General features: G+C 38.9%; 1 protein-coding gene across 1 annotated transcript in view; it reads left to right on the forward strand.

The window, feature by feature from the left end:
* The window catches only part of ATRNL1 (attractin like 1), a 543,008-nt gene that overhangs the window by 163,683 nt on the left and 361,371 nt on the right, over positions 1-17,954 (forward strand). The window contains exon 20 of the mRNA XM_075155134.1: positions 10,579-10,672. Within this exon, the coding sequence (XP_075011235.1) occupies positions 10,579-10,672 (94 nt within the window). The remainder of the gene's footprint in view (positions 1-10,578; positions 10,673-17,954) is intronic.

Below are 17,954 nucleotides of genomic sequence, written 5' to 3' on the forward strand. Positions count from 1 at the left end.
TTCTCTTTAGAGAGAGGAAAAAAAAAAAATAGCAGTCTTTTGATGAAAGGAGGTATTTGGCCAAAAATTTCAAAATAACCAGTAGAGAAGCTGCTGTCTTTTTCAAGAAAATTTAAAAAGACCCAATTAAAAAAAAAGAAGTACTAAGCCTTTGGTGCCTGAAAAAGTCATCTTAAACACATCTCATCATATCTCATATTGGACATGTAAAGATGAAGGCATCCAAAATCATCAGTTTGTCTTTTTCTTTTAAAAAAACCCCAACAAACCCCACTGTTGTAGTTTTTACTAAACCTAGTAAAAGTTTTAGTCTGCCAGATTAGTAATTACTTCTTTCTAAAGCAATTCTAATATTATCTTATGTTTTCATCCGAGAAGCCTCTTCACAAACAAGAAAACTAAAAGTAATTTAAGGAATAATATTTTTAATCTTATAGGCATGGGGAAGAAACGTCACTTTAAATGCTTGCATGCTTAAAGAACACATCAGATATAGAGTTTAGTTTTTGACCTGAACTCACAAAACCTGCAGCTTAACCCACTGTAAAATTTGAATTTGAAGGCTATTTATTTCTTAATAACATATGGTATTTTGCTTAAAAATGAAAAGAAGAAGTAGCAAGAATGAAAAGGAAACTATTAAGTAGGACATATTAAACTTATCTCCAAATAAATTGCTCTTAATAATGTTTTCTCTTGGAACTTTTAGTTCTGCACACAGATTAACATGGAGAAAATGAAATTGGTGATACTTAATTCATGAGTTCTCATGGAAATGTTTTGGTTTGGCACATTTTTTTGGTAGAAAGTACTGTCCACATTATTCCTTAATGATCCCAAGAACAAGCTATAATAATTCTGCACTATAGTTCAGTATTGGTATGAAAGAGTCAGGCGCAGCAAGACTCTTGTTAATTGTTTAAGATTCTGTTCAGTTCATAACAAGAAAAAATATCCTGTCTTTCAGCGTTAACCTTCTGTGTTGCATTTTCATTATCTACTTGTATAAAACAAAATTATGGTTTTCCAAGCTGTCTTTATAATGTTAGTTGCTGATGATTAAAGACAGATTTAGAATGATTGCTTGAGATGTATTTATTACAAACAAACAAAAAAAATCAGTTCAGTTTTCAGGATGAATACTTTAAACAGAAGAAATAATGATATACAAACACTGCGCAGCTATTTTGCCAAAGTGTAAAAACAGCTTAAAAATAAATACAAGCCGTTAAATGGAGAAGGTTGCCATAGCATTGTGTTGGTGTAACCAAACTAAATTTTGTTTTCTGCAACAGAAAATCAGCCTGTTTGTTGTTTCCCAGATTTGTTTTGGGTTTTTTAGAATAAATATCCTAAGGCAACTTCACTTGTGATTTCCAGACTGTTTGAGTGCGTGACGTAGTATTGCTTTTCAGGAAAAAAATAATTGCCTTACTAGTAATCAAATGATCTCAGTAGGCTTAGGTCATGGTCAAGTGAAATTGTCTGTGTTTTGCTGTGACTATAAATTCCAGAAAAAAGTTAAAATCACATTCAGGCTTGGGTGAATTGCTCTTTTGGAATGGGAAGGGGCTAAGGACAAGAGCATTTCTGTAACCACCAGCTTACTGTCTAAAATGCCAAGGAAGAGCAGAGGGCAGGCTGCACTGCAGTCTGGAGAACAAATTTGGTGCCTATTGAAAAAATTGCGATATTGTGAGGCATGTCTAATTTTACAAAAATGGTTATCGGGGTGATTTGGCATATTTGCCTTTTCCAGAATAAATTTATATCCAGTATTGATCTCGTAAAATGATTATCTAATTTTTATGAATATTGGGAATAGCTGACTTTGCTTTAAGTGATACATACATGATATATATATATGATTTGGGTGGTTGCAGAACTCCTGTATATCCTGCATATACAGATTCCATATCCTACCTTTATAAATCCTAATACTATATCTATTCCTTTTACGTTTTCTCTCTCTAGCAAGTATGATGTCTCACAGTCCTTAGTACTGTGTCAATACACACACGTTTTTTGTCTTTTCTGTGCTGTTATTGTACTATAAAAAATAAATTGGTTTGAGACCAAAGAAAGATAAATCACAAGATAAACCAAGAAGGGTGAGAATAAAATTAATCATATATGTGCTAATTAGTCTAATTAGACTGACTTATCATGAAGGTTAATTGTGCCACTATAAAATGACAGTTGCATGTGACCTGCATGTACTTTTGGCGTGCTTGCTAGAAGACAGCAGTCCTTTCTAATAATTTTTTTGTTTGTTTGAACACTTATTTTTATTGCTCATTGCTTCACAGAAGTTCTTTAGCTTAATTTTAATGCTACTCAATTAGTGATATTGCATAAGTGTTGTTGGGCACATCTGTTTGCTTTTACATTGTCTGTCTCAAAGGTTGAATGGATGTATTTCCTACAAAAGTAATTGTTGAATGCTAAAAGGGTATCAGGGACTTCCAGTTGAATATATGTTTCTAGAAAAATAAGTGACTAGACAGTTTTGTAATATTACCAGTGTAGAAATTTGTCTCAGAAGGGCAGTTCTCATATGAGTAGACTAACGGATTACATAAGTGAACATTTACAGTGAAATTGAGCATTACAATGTTATATCTAATATATGTTTATACTTGCTATTTCTTACTTAGCCTAGCTGCATGAGAAAGCCTATATCTCCTTTTCATATATCCATATACAATGTATATGTTTTTTATACAATGTATATGTGTTTTGATGTGTATGGGTTTTTTGATACATTATCATGGTTTAACTAAGCCCCAGCCGCTTGCTCACTTCCCCCCCCCGGTGGGATGGGGGAGAGAATGAGAAGGGTAAAAGTGAGAAAACTCTTGGGCTGAGATAAAGACAGTTTAACAGGGAAAGCAAAAGCCGGGCACACAAGCAAAGCAAAACAAGGAATTCATTCACCACTTCCCATCGGCAGGCAGGTGTTCAGCCATCCCCAGGAAAGCAGGGCTCCATCACATGTAATGGTTACTTGGGAAGACAAACACCATCACTCCGAATGTCCCCCCCTTCCTTCTTCTTCCCCCAGCTTTATATGCTAAGCATGATGTCCTATGGTATAGAATACCCCGTTGGCCAGTTGGGTCAGCTGTCCTGGCTCTGCTCCCTCCCAGCTTCTTGTGCACCTGGCCAAGCATAGGAAGCTGAAAAGTCCTTGACCATGTAAGCACTACTTAGCAACAACTAAAACATCCCTGTGTTATCAACATTCTTCTCATACTAAATCCAAAACACAGCACTATACCAACTACTAGGAAGAAAATTAACTATCCCAGCCAAAACCAGGACATGTGTATGGTTTTTGATACAATGTGTATGGTTTTTTGATACAACTTATACCTTGCACATTACCAAAATTAAAGTAGTGCACCTCAATATTTAATAGCATTGTCATAGCTTTCCGTTTTAAAAAAATCAGCAAGGTGTCTTAAAGGAATTATCTATGTGCAGCTACTGGTTTAGTAATCTTTGAAGTAAGCAAATATATTAAGTTAAAGTACCATTTCTAGTGAGCTCCGTTTGAGAGAAAAATTGCTCTTGCAGCTATGTGTTGGAGATGGGGGCTAAGCAATAAGTGTTTTTAAATTCAATTGTCTAAAATGCATACTTCATGGAAATAGTGATGGGTATTTTTTTGTTGTCAGCATCAGCAAGAACATTTATATGCTGAGCTAGCAACTCGGAATCAATCATGCTGTGGATTTATTATTTAATAAATTCTATAGGGTTATGATTTTACAGCACGGATTTACTCTGCTGGATTATATTGTTTTCATATAATCTTTATGTTCCACTTAGAACCTGCATGTCGTACAAAAGAGTAGTGTGAACTGCTATTTCCCTAAAAATAGAGTAGAAATTGCCAGGGTCGTGGGCTTTTTGGTTTTGTTTTTAAAGTTCTAATGTTATCTTTTCAGTTAATAAGTAAAAATAACATCACAAAAATAGATTAAAAAATTATATATTTTAAGCAGGTTTATTATTGTAAGCCATAGATTATTTATTCATTTAAAATATTTAATGATTGATAAAATGCTTGCATGGTAGTTAAGTATTTAAAATAACTGTTTAATCAAAAGCGTGTGTGCATAATGTAAATCAAAGTTGGAGAGGAGAGCATACAGTAGTATGGGAAGACTCTCAAAGTTGGGCTGAACTCACTGCTTCTATCCAAAGGTGCAGCACAGAGTACACGTGCACCTACAGCTGTGCAATAAGTCACCCTCACAGTAAAAAAGTGTTTTCTTGTGTTTTGATGGAATTTCCTGTTTTTTGATTTGTGGCCATTGCCTCTTGTTCCGTCAGTGGGTGCTACTAAGAGTCTGGTCCCATCCCATCAAGTATTTATACACGTTGGTAAGATCCCCCTGAGACTTCTCTCCTCCAGACTGAATCCCAGCTCTCTCAGCCTCTCCTAATATGAAAGATGCTCCACTCCCTTAATCACCTTTGTGGTCCTGTGGCTATCTTCTGTTTTGATTTCATCCCTCTGAAATTGAGTTCATGGACATGGGGTATGATACAAACCAAAGCATGGTAGGAGGGGGATGACTGGGAGATTTGTTACAAAAGTCAACTCATTATCTGTGTGAAAATACATGATATTAAAATCATGAGACATTAAATTTAAATCTTGCCAGTCAATCTGGGGGATCATTTCCAGCACCTACAGAGGATTGAAATTCTAAGGTGTATCTATACCTAGAACATAAAAGTGAACAGAACTCATTATTAAAGCTCAACCTGGAGGCAGTTTATACAATTTTGTGTACTTAACTCATGTTTCTCAGTTGCGATGGGGGTGAATGAATGGTTCCAAAATACTGCATCTAAAGTTTCCAGTCTTATTTGCACGAAGAATTTTTGTAGCTGATACAATTTTTTTAAAATAAACATATCATATAATTTATATAAATTTTGAAATTTGATTTGAAGAATGTACACATGTTTGAGCAGGAATTTGCAACGTGAAATAAAGTCTCCATCAGAGTTGTACAATATATTTTGAATTAAAATTTATCTCTGTCTATATTCTGTGCCTTTTCACACACAAAATTGTGACAATTCTAATTCCCATCTTTTCTTGTACCTTTAAGTGAAATATGAGCATTGGTAACAATGTGTTTCATGGACTGCAATTTATTTTAGAAGGTGTAAGGCTCATGATAATTCTTGCCTAATAGAAGGTTCTGTAATCCAGCACAAGCTGGTATTTATTTTGAGTCTTAAGCTTGTCCTTCGAATTATAAACTGTTAGCACTGTGTGAATTATGAAACAGAGAATGACAGATGTACTACTTTTCCGTGAGGGAAAAGGAGCCATGATATACTATCAATTCCTGTTGTATCCTAGAGGTGTGATTATCTCATTGAAAATACATCGCTTGGAATTAACTTACTGTTATTATTTAAAGTCAGTAGTGTTTCAGGATGCAGATTTTTACTTTTTTTTTTTTAAAGGGAAGAAAATTCTGTATATTTCATTTTAACCAGTTGGTTTGCAGATTCATTTCTGAATTTTAGATACTGAGTATGAGTACTTAAATTAGGAGGAAATAAAGAATGTGAACAGAATTTAATAAGATTTATTAGAATGTTATTGTATATTAAACTTGCTATAAAGTTAAAGCAGGATTTCAAGCTATTCTCTGTGTTGATGACTGTCAGGGAAGATTTGAGAGAGGATTAGTGTCATCATAACCTCCTGAAAGTGTTTGAGTATGATGCTGCTATGAGTGCTGGAATATGTCGTACAGCAGTGGAATCTGAATCTGATGTAGCCTGTAGAAAATCATGTCTCTTCTCTAACAGTCTTATACAACTGTTCATATGGCAGTACTCAGCAAAAGGTATAATGGCATTATAATGGCACCTCATATAATGGTGAGGCTAGTTTTCTATGTTGATGGTGTGGTTTTTTTGAGGATTAGGCCAAAAGTTGACTGCAGATTTCTTTAAATAAAAGAGTTTCTTTTAAATAAAGAAAAAAAAAATCAGGTTTAGAGAGCCTTTCCCTACTGGGCTTGTAAGTGTTGTTATCTTTCTATTTGTTTCTGTCTTTCTGTTGGGGATGCAATATCCCTATCCAAAAGCATAAAGATTGTTTCTGCTTATATTTAATTTCTCCTAACCCAGCAAATCTGTGTAGGTGTGCTTGCTTCATCCTCTAATTTTAAGCCCACTGTCAGTGTCCCAAATAAAATAATTCATGTCAAGAATTGGGCATTATTTAAAATATAATCATGATGGTAGAGAATGAGTTGCTGTCAACCTAACATCACTTGAGAGATGTGACAATACAAAAGAGTCAAACTGTGCCTAACTAGACGTGTGAAAGAGTAGTGGCTGTGGAAAATCCACACTGAAGAACAGGGGAACTAAATGGGAGAAAGGAAATCAGTTAAAAGACGCTGAAATTTAGTAAAATGCTCGAGTGTGGCAGAAGCTGAAACTGTCCTTATTGGCTGAGAATCTCGGCTTAGCTATCCCACACAGCCACAGAAAATACGATGTTGTAGGAGAACACTAAGGCACAAAAACAGGATCTCAGAAATGTTCCTTGACAGTGTCTCAGATATGTTAATTAAGATGTGGCAGACAGGCCCAGAAAATCAAAAGCGATAATGTGATCCTCCCACCATCTAGCATTAAGTAGTTTGAGCCTAGGATTTTCAGTCAGAAATCTCTGCTTACCACCATGCAGTTCTACTCAAACTCTTAAACCTTTCATTAAATACATGGGGGGGGAAGGGGGGGAAGAGGAGGAGGGGAGAGAAGCATTTGAAATGTGAAGTATTAAGTATAGCTTTCATTTTAACTCTTAACTCTTATTTCCTTTTCCTTCAGCTTTAGGGAGTTCTTCCAAAGAAAAATCATGTTAAGCATTGCATTAGATCAACATTAAGGATGATAACTGTCCTTTTTTGGAAGAAAAAAAAAGTTACTTAACACAGGCTTTATCTGCCATGCTGCTGCTGGAACTTAAGCCTCGTTCCTTGAAAACAAACGCATGGGTGTGAAGAGGCGTGGGACCTCAAAAAAAATATGGAAATATAAATTGCAACTCTTGTGCTGACTTCTACCAGCTGAGAATGATTGTTCCAAAATATGCTTTTAAAACTGATTCCAAGATTTGGCATATTTCTACTAGCATTAAAATGTGAAAGAGATTACTGTAGCTATAGTTTTAACTGTTGACTTGCAGTACTAGCAGAAGAGAAACCATTCACTGAGAATGGTTAAGCAGAGAAAAACAAGTAAAAAATATTAAAGAAAATATGGAAAGAGGAGGTAACAGAAGTACGTAAATCTTCTGTTACTTTGAAATCAAATGTAGCTTTAGGTTGCAGGTTATTAATTAGTAAACATACTTCATATTCAACGCTCGTAATTTCTTTTGTATTATTCGGAAGTAGACCAATGGAAAAAACCTGCAGTGATAAAGATAATGGCATCTACGTTTTTTTCCACTGAATGTAGTATAATATCATCCTGCTTCTGCTCGTACATTTGTTTGATAACATATATTCACATTTGTTTGATAACATATATTCGCATTTGCTTCAGTAACAGCAGTGATGGCTTATATGTTTTTTGAGTTACTCCCCACATAGAGGTCCACAGATTGGTAGGAATCCATTTTTCATCACAGACTTGCAAGCCTGAGATTAATTAAAATATGCATTCACTGCTGTTAAATAAAATTTGTCTAGATGAGATTTTAAAAATAATGTAAAAGTGATTAGCTCCTGATGTCCTTTTTCAAGGTATTATCCAGGGAACAGTTAAATTACTAGGAACTTGATCAATGAGAGTAATCTTTCTTCATCTTTTAATAGAAGAAAATTAGCTGCTGGGCTTGTCAGAACTAGCTTTTTCATTGACGAGGAATCTGGAATACGAGGTTCCGAGTCTTCTGAACTCCTCCTTTCTTCTCCTTTTCCAAACATACTGATCTTAGCACTATGGAAGCTTCACATATGTCACAAAAATGCAGGTGAGGTAGAGCAGCCATGTTGGTATTTTTTGGTGAGAGAGACCAAATTATGAACGTATCCTTTATTTGTGTGTGCTTTGAATACACACAGGTCAAAATTTAGACATGAATCCATGGGAAAATAAATTCCATCAGATGTTTATGTTATTTAACAGTTCTCCAGTATAAATCCAGGAAACTCCAAAGACAGAGTGCAGTGACTAAAACATGATGCAGTTTAAATGGAAGGAGATACCCGGCTGACTGGAGAGGAGTTCATCTGTGAATTGCTGTGTGAGTGAGCACATAGTACACTAAAGAGCACTATATAGGTGCTGATTTGATTTAGATGTCCCTGGGGATAAATGGTGCTGAAGAGTTTGATTTATCAGTAATTCCATGGACTGGGTATACAAGTCATGTCTGAGCTGCCAAAGGAAACGGTTTTGTCCTTCCACAAAGTCTCATATGGCTACATCAGTTACTTTTACAGTATAATCCATTTTACCCCTTTTTTTTCAAGAAGGTGATAAAGATGCGTAGTGTCCAAAGGCTTTTATAACTTAGTGTTTAAATACTTTTACTAAATAAAAGCTACTGAAGTAAAGGAGGTTCCACTTTCACATTTGTGATCTTCTTCCTATTAAGTGAGCAATAACTATGGGAGTAATCAATTAAGGTTGGTTGGCAATAGCTTCTGTATTTGTCAATATATTGACAGCTTTTGGAATATGATTTGGAATTCAGCCTTTTAGCTCCTTTATAACTTTTGTGCTGTTTTGTAATAGTACATCACTGTTAAGAGCAATTAACCATAAGCAGAATAAGCTGTTAAGAATATATTCCTTTGTTTTTCACTGAAAGTATAGCAAAGATTTACACAATTAAAATTAACCTTTGAGAAGAGGCTTTTCCAGCTTGAAGTGCCTAAATAATCATTCCATAAATGTAGAGGGGAAAACAGGAACGGATTTAGGAAAACATAACTGATTATATAGTAGCAGCACTTCAATGAACATTTATTGTAGAGTGTCAAGATCATAGCAAAATTACAAAATTTAGCACTCTGTAGTAACTGTAGGTGTTTTTCAGAAATGTTGTTACAAGCTGTATTACGAAAGAGAAAAAAATGTCACGCATCACTATAAGCTGCATAGAAATTTCTGGTATGTGTTTCTTCCAGACAGTTTGAATCTCTGGTACCTCTTTAGTAAGAACCACTCCTTCAGCTTCAGCTGGCTATTTAACAAGTTCTGAAGGCTGAACAAAGCATAGAATTCCTGACATTGAAATATTCTGTCAATAATATTTTATGTTTAATTGTGTTTCTAGTCTGGCTGTTATATTACCTTTTTCCCTATTTATCTTAGGCTGGGGCAAAGAGGTTAGATTGTGTGTGGTATGGGACACTGTCACAGAAGTATTCATTGTGTATTATTCCTTATCAGTAGAATAGGAACATTAAAACTCAATCCCTCTGATAGAAATTCAATATTAGGATTATAAAGTGGAAAATAAACTTTTATTATATACAGGTCACCACTTAGTATAATATGTGTTCCCAAGCAGGGGCCCACATATTAAATCTTTTACCTTAGTCGTAATTAAAACTTCAGTGAAATCATAATATGATCATCAAGGTAGGTTCAGAGTTACTTTGTATTAAAGAAAGACTTTAAATGTAGTGTGAATATTAGCAAGTAATTATTCCAGTATGTTGTGGGAACTTATTGACACATTTACCAGAGCGAAGTTATTAAATTTTGTACACTTGGTTAGAAAAGAAGGGAGGACTGCCTAAACAAGATAGTCGTTCATATAAACCTGGGAAAGAAAAGCAAAAAGAAAGCTCAAGAGTTGGCAACATGAACGCTTGTTTTGAGGTGAGAATCAATCAGGCAGCAAGAGTGGCAGTGAGCAGTGAGAGATTTACTTTAGCCACTGAGTTTAAAAGGAGTGGAGTGATGGTGATGTTTCTGTGATTCTGCGCCAGTTCAAATTTCAGGAGCTCTTAAAAGTGCCTGTTTTTTTGCTTCTAGAATATTCCTGTTGTGGACCATAATTGTAGTATTAACTCCGCCTTCGTTCAAATGGTTTCAAAGCTTTCTTTTTGTTCGCTTTTGTCAAAAGCAAGAGTTCCAATTATATTAGACATTTTATCAAACATCTGCAATAATAATTTCTTTAATTAGACATTTTAAACAATGGAATTTTACCATTGGTCAGGATTTCACCTTGTATAGAAAAGATGTATTGTTACTAATTTTCTATATTGCGCATTGATATGGTAGACTTTAATAGCTTTCTCAAACTGCTATTATTTAAGGTGTATAGGAGAGCCCCTAATGTCACATGCATAGTTCTTAACTCTACAGAAAATAAACTAAATGATGTGCTAGTGAAATGTTCTTCAAAGCAGCTTATAATTGAAGTAGTAATATCTTTTTTTTTTAATACAGCTTGTAGGAAATGTGTTTATGATGAAGTATTAAAATCCATGAAAATTCCTTAAATTATAAAGAAAAATATGGGTGAAGAAAACTCACTTTTCCTTTTTGATTTTATAGCTTGCACATGCAGTGGACATGCAAACATTTGTCACATGCAAACAGGAAAATGTTTCTGCACAACTAAGGGAATCAAAGGAGACCAGTGTCAACTGTGAGTACAATTAAATGTAACCCAAAGTTGTTGCAATTCATGCCTAGTGTTTAATCGCTTTTTTCCTGGTTTTGTTTTGCTTTTGTTTTTAGATTTAGTGATTGACCTGACAATGGTTTAGTGGTGAATCTAGTGTTCCCTACATTTCTTAGGAAATTTCAATGTTACTTAGTCTTTTGTTAAAGAATTACATCACAAATATTAGTAATATTTTTCAGATACTACAGATTTAAAAAATATTCTGTAAAAAGAAGTCATGGAGAATTGTCTGTAACTGTCTTCTTTTTTGTAGGATTTTGTTTAAATTATTCTAAGTAAAATATATCTGCAAAATTGATAATTAAATTCAGTGCATTTGTCACATAGCTTGATCAGAATGTACAGTGATTAGATTTTTAGAGTTTTGGAAACATATTAAGGTGCATGTTTTTTTAGATATTTTTCCATGTCATTAAATAGAGAACAGAGCAATGTGTAGATCTGCCATGGAAAGTACAATTAGTGCATCTTGTTTTATACGGGAATAGCTTGTTGTGTTTGTTTAGAGGAAGAGCTTGCAACTTAAGATAGAGCATAACAAATAGGAGGACTAAGAACAAGGAATTACTGGAGGAATTTGTCAAGTAGAGGAAATAACACATTAAAGATATTTCTTCTAGTTCATTCTATCCTGTACATTGCATTATCCAATAGGAACCTTATTCCTTTCATGATTATCGTTATTTTAAATAGTATCTGGCCCCAAAATTGTCTTAGCAATGTTGGTTGGAACTAGGGGAGAGGCAGAAATACAGTTTATTCCTCTCCAGCAGGGAGATGTACCAGAAGATTATGTTCTGCCTGCCGCAAGGCCTGTTCTTTCACTAGATTTGTGGATTCATCTTTGATACACTTAATGAACTGGCTTGAATCCTGCCCTTAATGCTTTGCTTGAAAAATAGTCAAGAAACAAAAATATCTGATGCAGAGGCTATGTGTATGCTCGTGAGAAAGAGCTGTGCTGGCAGATATGCTGTTTCAGTGGTACGTCTGGGACTTTTTGTCTAGCTCATTGGAGACTCTCAGGATGGGATGGGAAACCAAGATTGGGACTAAAAGATGAATTTTTATCATGACAAAAGCTGAAGAGTGATAATATCTTTAAACTCTGAATTAAGCCTTCACCGAGAAGTTATTTTTTCCTCTTTTTATGTCCAAACACTTAATCAGTTCTAGATGTTAATGAGTGGTTTGATTACCAGTGTGCTATGGATATATGTTGATGCCATTCTACCTACTTACAAAGAATGGAGGTGGGGGTGCAGGGGGGAATCTACTCCCCTGTACATCGTAACACTCGAACTACAGGAAAGTTTCTTTGCTCATTACTCCAATCCTCTTCCAAGTACCATTCAGCCTAAGGCACACTTTGGATACCTTTTCCCCAGTCAGTATTTCAAACACCTCTTTTGCTATTGCTTTCCCTTTGTCTTGTATCCATTTCATCATTTTCTCTGCTCTGATTTGGGACTTCTGTCTCATACAGTCGGTTCTGCTGCACAGCCGTATCAGTCTGCTGTCCTGAGTTTATGTCTGTCATAAAAGGTTCTTTTATCCCATTTACTGAACTAGAAGAGAAGAGGTTGTCCTGGTCAAGAGTTACAGCAATTCCACAAAATGGAGGAAACGGAGATTTGAATTTTGACTGTTCCAGAGTAAACTTAAAATTGCAATTTCAGACTGAAAATCCCTGGTTTTGTCGCATGTAATACATTGCCCTTCCTAGATTCTTACACAGCCCAAAGGCTTATCCAGGGCAAGCTGTGGTGTTAAAGCATTTGGTATTCCAAATGCTTTCTTTTGGATGAAATAAACTCTGCAGAGCTGCCATTTTCAAATTGGTTTTGGCTGTGATCACATTTCAGATTGTGAGCTTCACATCTGCTGGGTTCATAGACACAAATATTAGCATAAAAATTGAATTTCTGCTCTTAAGTCCTTTCCTAACTCTGTTCTTTAAAAAAATAATAATAATAAAAAAAAGGCTATGTAGACTATCTAGTTTATGACAGCACATGTAGAAAGAGACCAGTTCCAGTTATAGACACTTTGAATGTATTAGGAGGCTATCTAGGATAAAATTTCAGTAGTAGAGACTCATTGTTATCACTGGATATCCTAAGAAAAGCCGATAACCACAGATTTAGAGTTTTAGTACCTGTCATCAGATGATACGCTTAGGATTTGTCATTTTACTCTGATGCTTGGTTTGGGAGACTGAACCATTCATGTATGGAAGTTTCAGTCAAATGTTGTTTTTTAATTATTTCCCTTAGAACACCAGGAGACGAAGACCATAAAAAATAGGTCACTCATGAATCACCAAATCCAGTCCCGTACTGCCATCTAATTTTTAAACTTCGTATGAAGAGTGTCAACTTGATCAGATCTGTATTATGTTTGAAAAAATAGAAAACTATTTCCTCTGTAAAAATTATCCTTACACTCAAAACCTGTTTTGAAAGGATCATATTATAATGTCAAAATACATATACAGTAATTATCTAGAAGATGAGGATTATTTTAAATCAGCTAAATGCTTTACTTGTGTTTATTACTTTAATATATTTTGTATAAATCATCTGGAACTTGATTCAAAGTGTGAATACTGTTCTCCATAACTCTGGATAAAAATTTGGTTTTTGCCACTCGTTAGATAGGCTGTTGTGCAATCTCAGCAGCAAACCTATAACCCTGTGATTTCTAAAATAAGGATTTCTGTGAAAATTCCAAACTCTAGCTGTTTGGTGTGAAAGTTAGATTTATATTCCTGTCAAGAATCCTATTGATTAGGAAGTCATAGCTGCAGGGTAGTATGTTATCTCTCTCCTTCTCTCCCCCGTTCCCCCCTGCCTTCCCCTCCCTAGTTTAAGAACAGCTATTTATTCGTGTTTTTATGGAGGATCTTGTTTGGTGTGGGTTTTTTGTTTTTGTTTTTGTTTTTTGGTTTTTTTTTTAGCATACCCATCTCTGTTATATTAATTTCTGAATTGTGCTGTTGGATAACATGAAGCACAGTGGCATTTTAAATCAAAATTAGTGTTTTAAAGCAGCTTTGAGCATACACTTACATTCTATTTTACAATGTTTCTGTAATGACACATGATAATATTTTTTCCAAAAAGAAATATTTTTGTTTCCTTTAAGTAGGTAGTTTCAGTTGGTAAAAACCTGTAATACTTTCCTAATGAGGAGGAACTGATTAGAATGGTTTGATTATTCAAAGTAACTAGACTGTAAAACAATAAAAACAGACACAAATAAAAATACTTATATTTTTTTTTCCCTTAATTTTAATGATGAAATGTGCCATTGATAATAAACAGAAAATCATATTGACTTTAAATATATTTTTAGGTGAAAACTATTACTTTAAGGTAATTTTATTTAATTTTCTGTAATATTTGATTTGCTAGCTGCTCATTTCATTCCCTCGTAGAATTTTGTCTGCAAAGGTTTTAAAATTTCCATAGGTTTCAGTGTATCCTTATGCAGGATTATATACACAGATAACTTTTCAGGAATAGGCCTATGGAAATGTAAGGAATATGCTAAGGGCATGTTTCATAGTTCGAATTTTGATATTAAATGAGAGAACTTTTACTGGATGCAAGGAAGAAAAATATGAAAATTGTAGAATTAACCGAGTAGTTAAATCATTCTTTGAGAAGTTTCAGTATGTCTGGGCTCTTCCAAGAGACAGCTTTCACCTGGAGCTGTGTCTGTAGCTTTTGTCATCCCTTTTAAATCTGTGTAAATCTGGACATCTGTGTAAATCTGAAAGCCATCGCCAGGAGAAACGTGGCGACCCAGATGGAGCCCCTACGCAAACACACATCTGTCCAGGTCTCCAGCTGCAGGGAGTGCCTGAGGCTGTCCCTTGTACAGGAGGGCAGCAGAGACGACGCCTGTGTGTGCTGCGACCAGGTGGATGATCTGCTCAGCCTGGTGGCAGAGCTGAAAGAGGAAGTGGAGAGGCTAAGGAGCATCAGGGAGTGCGAGAGGGAGATAGATTGGTGGAGCCGCACCCTGCCGTCCTTGAGGCAAGGGCAGCACACGGAGGCTCCGCAAGAAGCGGAAGAACCCCTGCCCTCTTGCCACCAGGCAGAAGGAGGAGACCCAGGCGACGGAGGGGAATGGACACAGGTCCCTGCTCGGGGTGCCAGGCGAACCCCCGGCCGGCCTTCCTCGCCTCAACCTTCCCAGCTGCCCCTACACAACAGATATGGGGCTCTGGAACTTGAGGGCCAGACGAACGAGGACGAAGATGAAGGCCCATCCAGGGGGTTGCCCGAGGCGAGGCAGCCAGCCCCACAAATTACGACTGCCTCCGCTAAGAAAAAAAGGAGGGTAATTGTCATTGGTGATTCCCTTCTGAGGGGGACCGAGGGCCCAATTTGTCGGCCGGACCCATCCCACAGGGAAGTCTGCTGCCTCCCTGGGGCCCGGGTGAAGGACATTACTAGGAAACTCCCTAGTCTCGTGCAGGCCTCCGATTACTACCCGCTACTGGTTATACAGGCTGGCAGTGAGGAGGTTGCAGGGAGAAGTCCCGAAGGGATCAAAAGGGACTTCAGGGCGCTGGGGCGACTGGTAGAAGGATCGGGAGCACAGGTAGTGTTTTCCTCGATCCCTTTAGTGGCAGGGCGGAACACCGAAAGGAACAGGAAAACTCATCGGATCAACACGTGGCTCAGGGGCTGGTGCCATCGACAGAATTTTGGCTTCTTTGACCACGGGGAGGTTTACACGGCACCGGGCCTGCTGGCGACGGACGGAGTTCAGCTGTCTCGCAGGGGGAAAAGGATTCTCGCGTGTGAGTTGGCCGGGCTCATCGAGAGGGCTTTAAACTAGATTCGAAGGGGGACGGGGATAATACCAGGCTCACTAGAGAAGAGCCTAGGGACCGCACGCCATTGTCGGGGGAGAAATCGGCAGCCCAGCTCAAGTGCATCTATACCAATGCACGCAGCATGGGCGTCAAACAGGAGGAGCTGGAAGCCATTGTGCAGCGGGGTAGCTATGACTTAGTCGCCATCACGGAAACATGGTGGGATGAGTCGCACGATTGGAGTGCTGCAATGGATGGCTATAAGCTCTTCAGAAGGGACAGGCGAGGAAGGAGAGGCGGTGGAGTAGCCCTGTATGTTAGGGAATGCTTCGACTGTCTAGAGCTCGATGGTAGTGATGACGAGGTCGAGTGCTTGTGGGTAAGGATGAGGGGGAAGGCCAACAAGGCAGATATCCTGCTGGGAGTCTGTTATAGACCACCTAGCCAGGACGAGGAGGCAGATGAAATATTCTACCAGAGGCTGGCAGAAGTCTCCCAGTCGCTAGCCCTTGTTCTCGTGGGGGACTTCAACTTTCCGGATGTCTGCTGGAAATACCACACGGCAGAGAGGAAACAGTCGAGGACGTTCCTGGAGTGTGTGGAGGATAACTTCCTGACGCAGCTGGTAAGCGAGCCCACCAGGGGAGATGCCTCGCTTGACCTGCTGTTCACGAACAGAGAAGGGTTGGTGGGAGATGTGGTGGTCGGAGGCCGGCTTGGGCTTAGCGACCATGAAATGGTAGAATTTTCGATACTTGGTGAAGTAAAGAGGGGGGCCAGCAAAACCGCTACCATGGACTTCCGGAGGGCGGACTTTGGCCTGCTCAGGACACTGGTCGAGAGGGTCCCTTGGGAGACAGTCCTGAAGGGCAAAGGGGTCCAGGAAGGCTGGACGTTCTTCAAGAAGGAAGTCTTAAAGGCGCAGGAGCGGGCTGTCCCCATGTGCCGCAAGAAGAACGGCCAGGGAAGGCGACCGGCCTGGCTGAACAGGGAGCTCTGGCTGGGACTCAGGGAAAAAAGGAAAGTGTATCACTTGTGGAAAAAGGGGCAGGCAACTCAGGAAGAGTACAGGGATCGCGTTAGGTCGTGCAGAGAGGAAATTAGAAAGGCAAAAGCCCGGCTAGAACTCAACCTGGCCACTGTCGTGAGAGACAACAAAAAATGCTTTTATAAGTATGTCAATGACAAAAGGAGAGCCAAGGAGAATCTCCATCCTCTATTGGATGCGGGGGGGAACGTTGCCACCAAGGACGAGGAAAAGGCTGAGGTACTCAACGCCTTCTTTGCCTCAGTCTTTAGTAGTCAGAGTGGTTATCCTCAGGGTACTCAGCCCCCTGAGCTGGAAGACATGGGCGACGAGCAGGATAAACCCCCCATAATTCAAGAGGATGAAGTTCATGACCTGCTATGCCACCTGGACGTTCACAAGTGTATGGGGCCGGATGGGATCCACCCGAGGGTACTGAGGGAGCTGGTGGAGGAGCTTGCCGAGCCGCTCTCCATCATTTACCAGCAGTCCTGGTTAACTGGGGAGGTCCCGGACGACTGGAGGCTCGCCAATGTGACTCCCATCTACAAGAAGGGCCGGAGGGAGGATCCGGGGAACTACAGACCAGTCAGCCTGACCTCGGTGCCGGGGAAGATCATGGAGCGGTTGGTTTTGAGGGTGCTCACGAGCCATGTCCGGGACAACCAGGGGATCAGGCCCAGCCAGCACGGGTTCATGGAAGGCAGGTCCTGCTTGACCAACCTGATCTCCTTCTATGACCAGGTGACCCACCTGATGGATGAGGGAAAGGCTGTAGGTGTGGTCTACCTGGACTTCAGTAAAGCCTTTGACACTGTCTCCCACAGCATTCTCCTAGAGAAGCTGGCGGCTCACGGCCTAGACAGGTACACTCTTCACTGGGTAAAAAACTGGCTGGACGGCGGAGCCCAGAGAGTTGTGGTCAACGGAGTGAAATCCAGTTGGCGGCCAATCATGAGCGGTGTTCCCCAGGGCTCAGTATTGGGACCAGTCCTGTTCAGTATCTTTATTAACGATCTGCAGTGAGCTCAGGTGGCCAAGAAGGCCAACGGCATCCTGGCCTGTATCAGAAATAGTGTGGCCAGCAGGAGCAGGGAGGTGATCATGCCCTCCCACTCGGCACTGGTGAGGCTGCACCTCGACTACTGTGTTCAGTTTTGGACCCCTCACTACAAGAAGGACATGGAGGTGCTGGAGCGTGTCCAGAGGAGGGCAACGAAGCTGGTGAAGGGCCTGGAGCACAAGTCTTATGAGGAGCGGCTGAGGGAAATGGGGTTGTTTAGCCTGGAGAAGAGGAGGCTGAGGGGAGACGTCATCGCGCTCTACAACTACCTGAAAGGTTGTAGCGAGGTGGGTGTTGGTCTCCTCTGCCAAGTAACTAGTGA

The sequence above is a fragment of the Calonectris borealis genome, chromosome 7 (assembly GCF_964195595.1).
Source record: "Calonectris borealis chromosome 7, bCalBor7.hap1.2, whole genome shotgun sequence".
Classification (NCBI taxonomy): domain Eukaryota; kingdom Metazoa; phylum Chordata; class Aves; order Procellariiformes; family Procellariidae; genus Calonectris; species Calonectris borealis.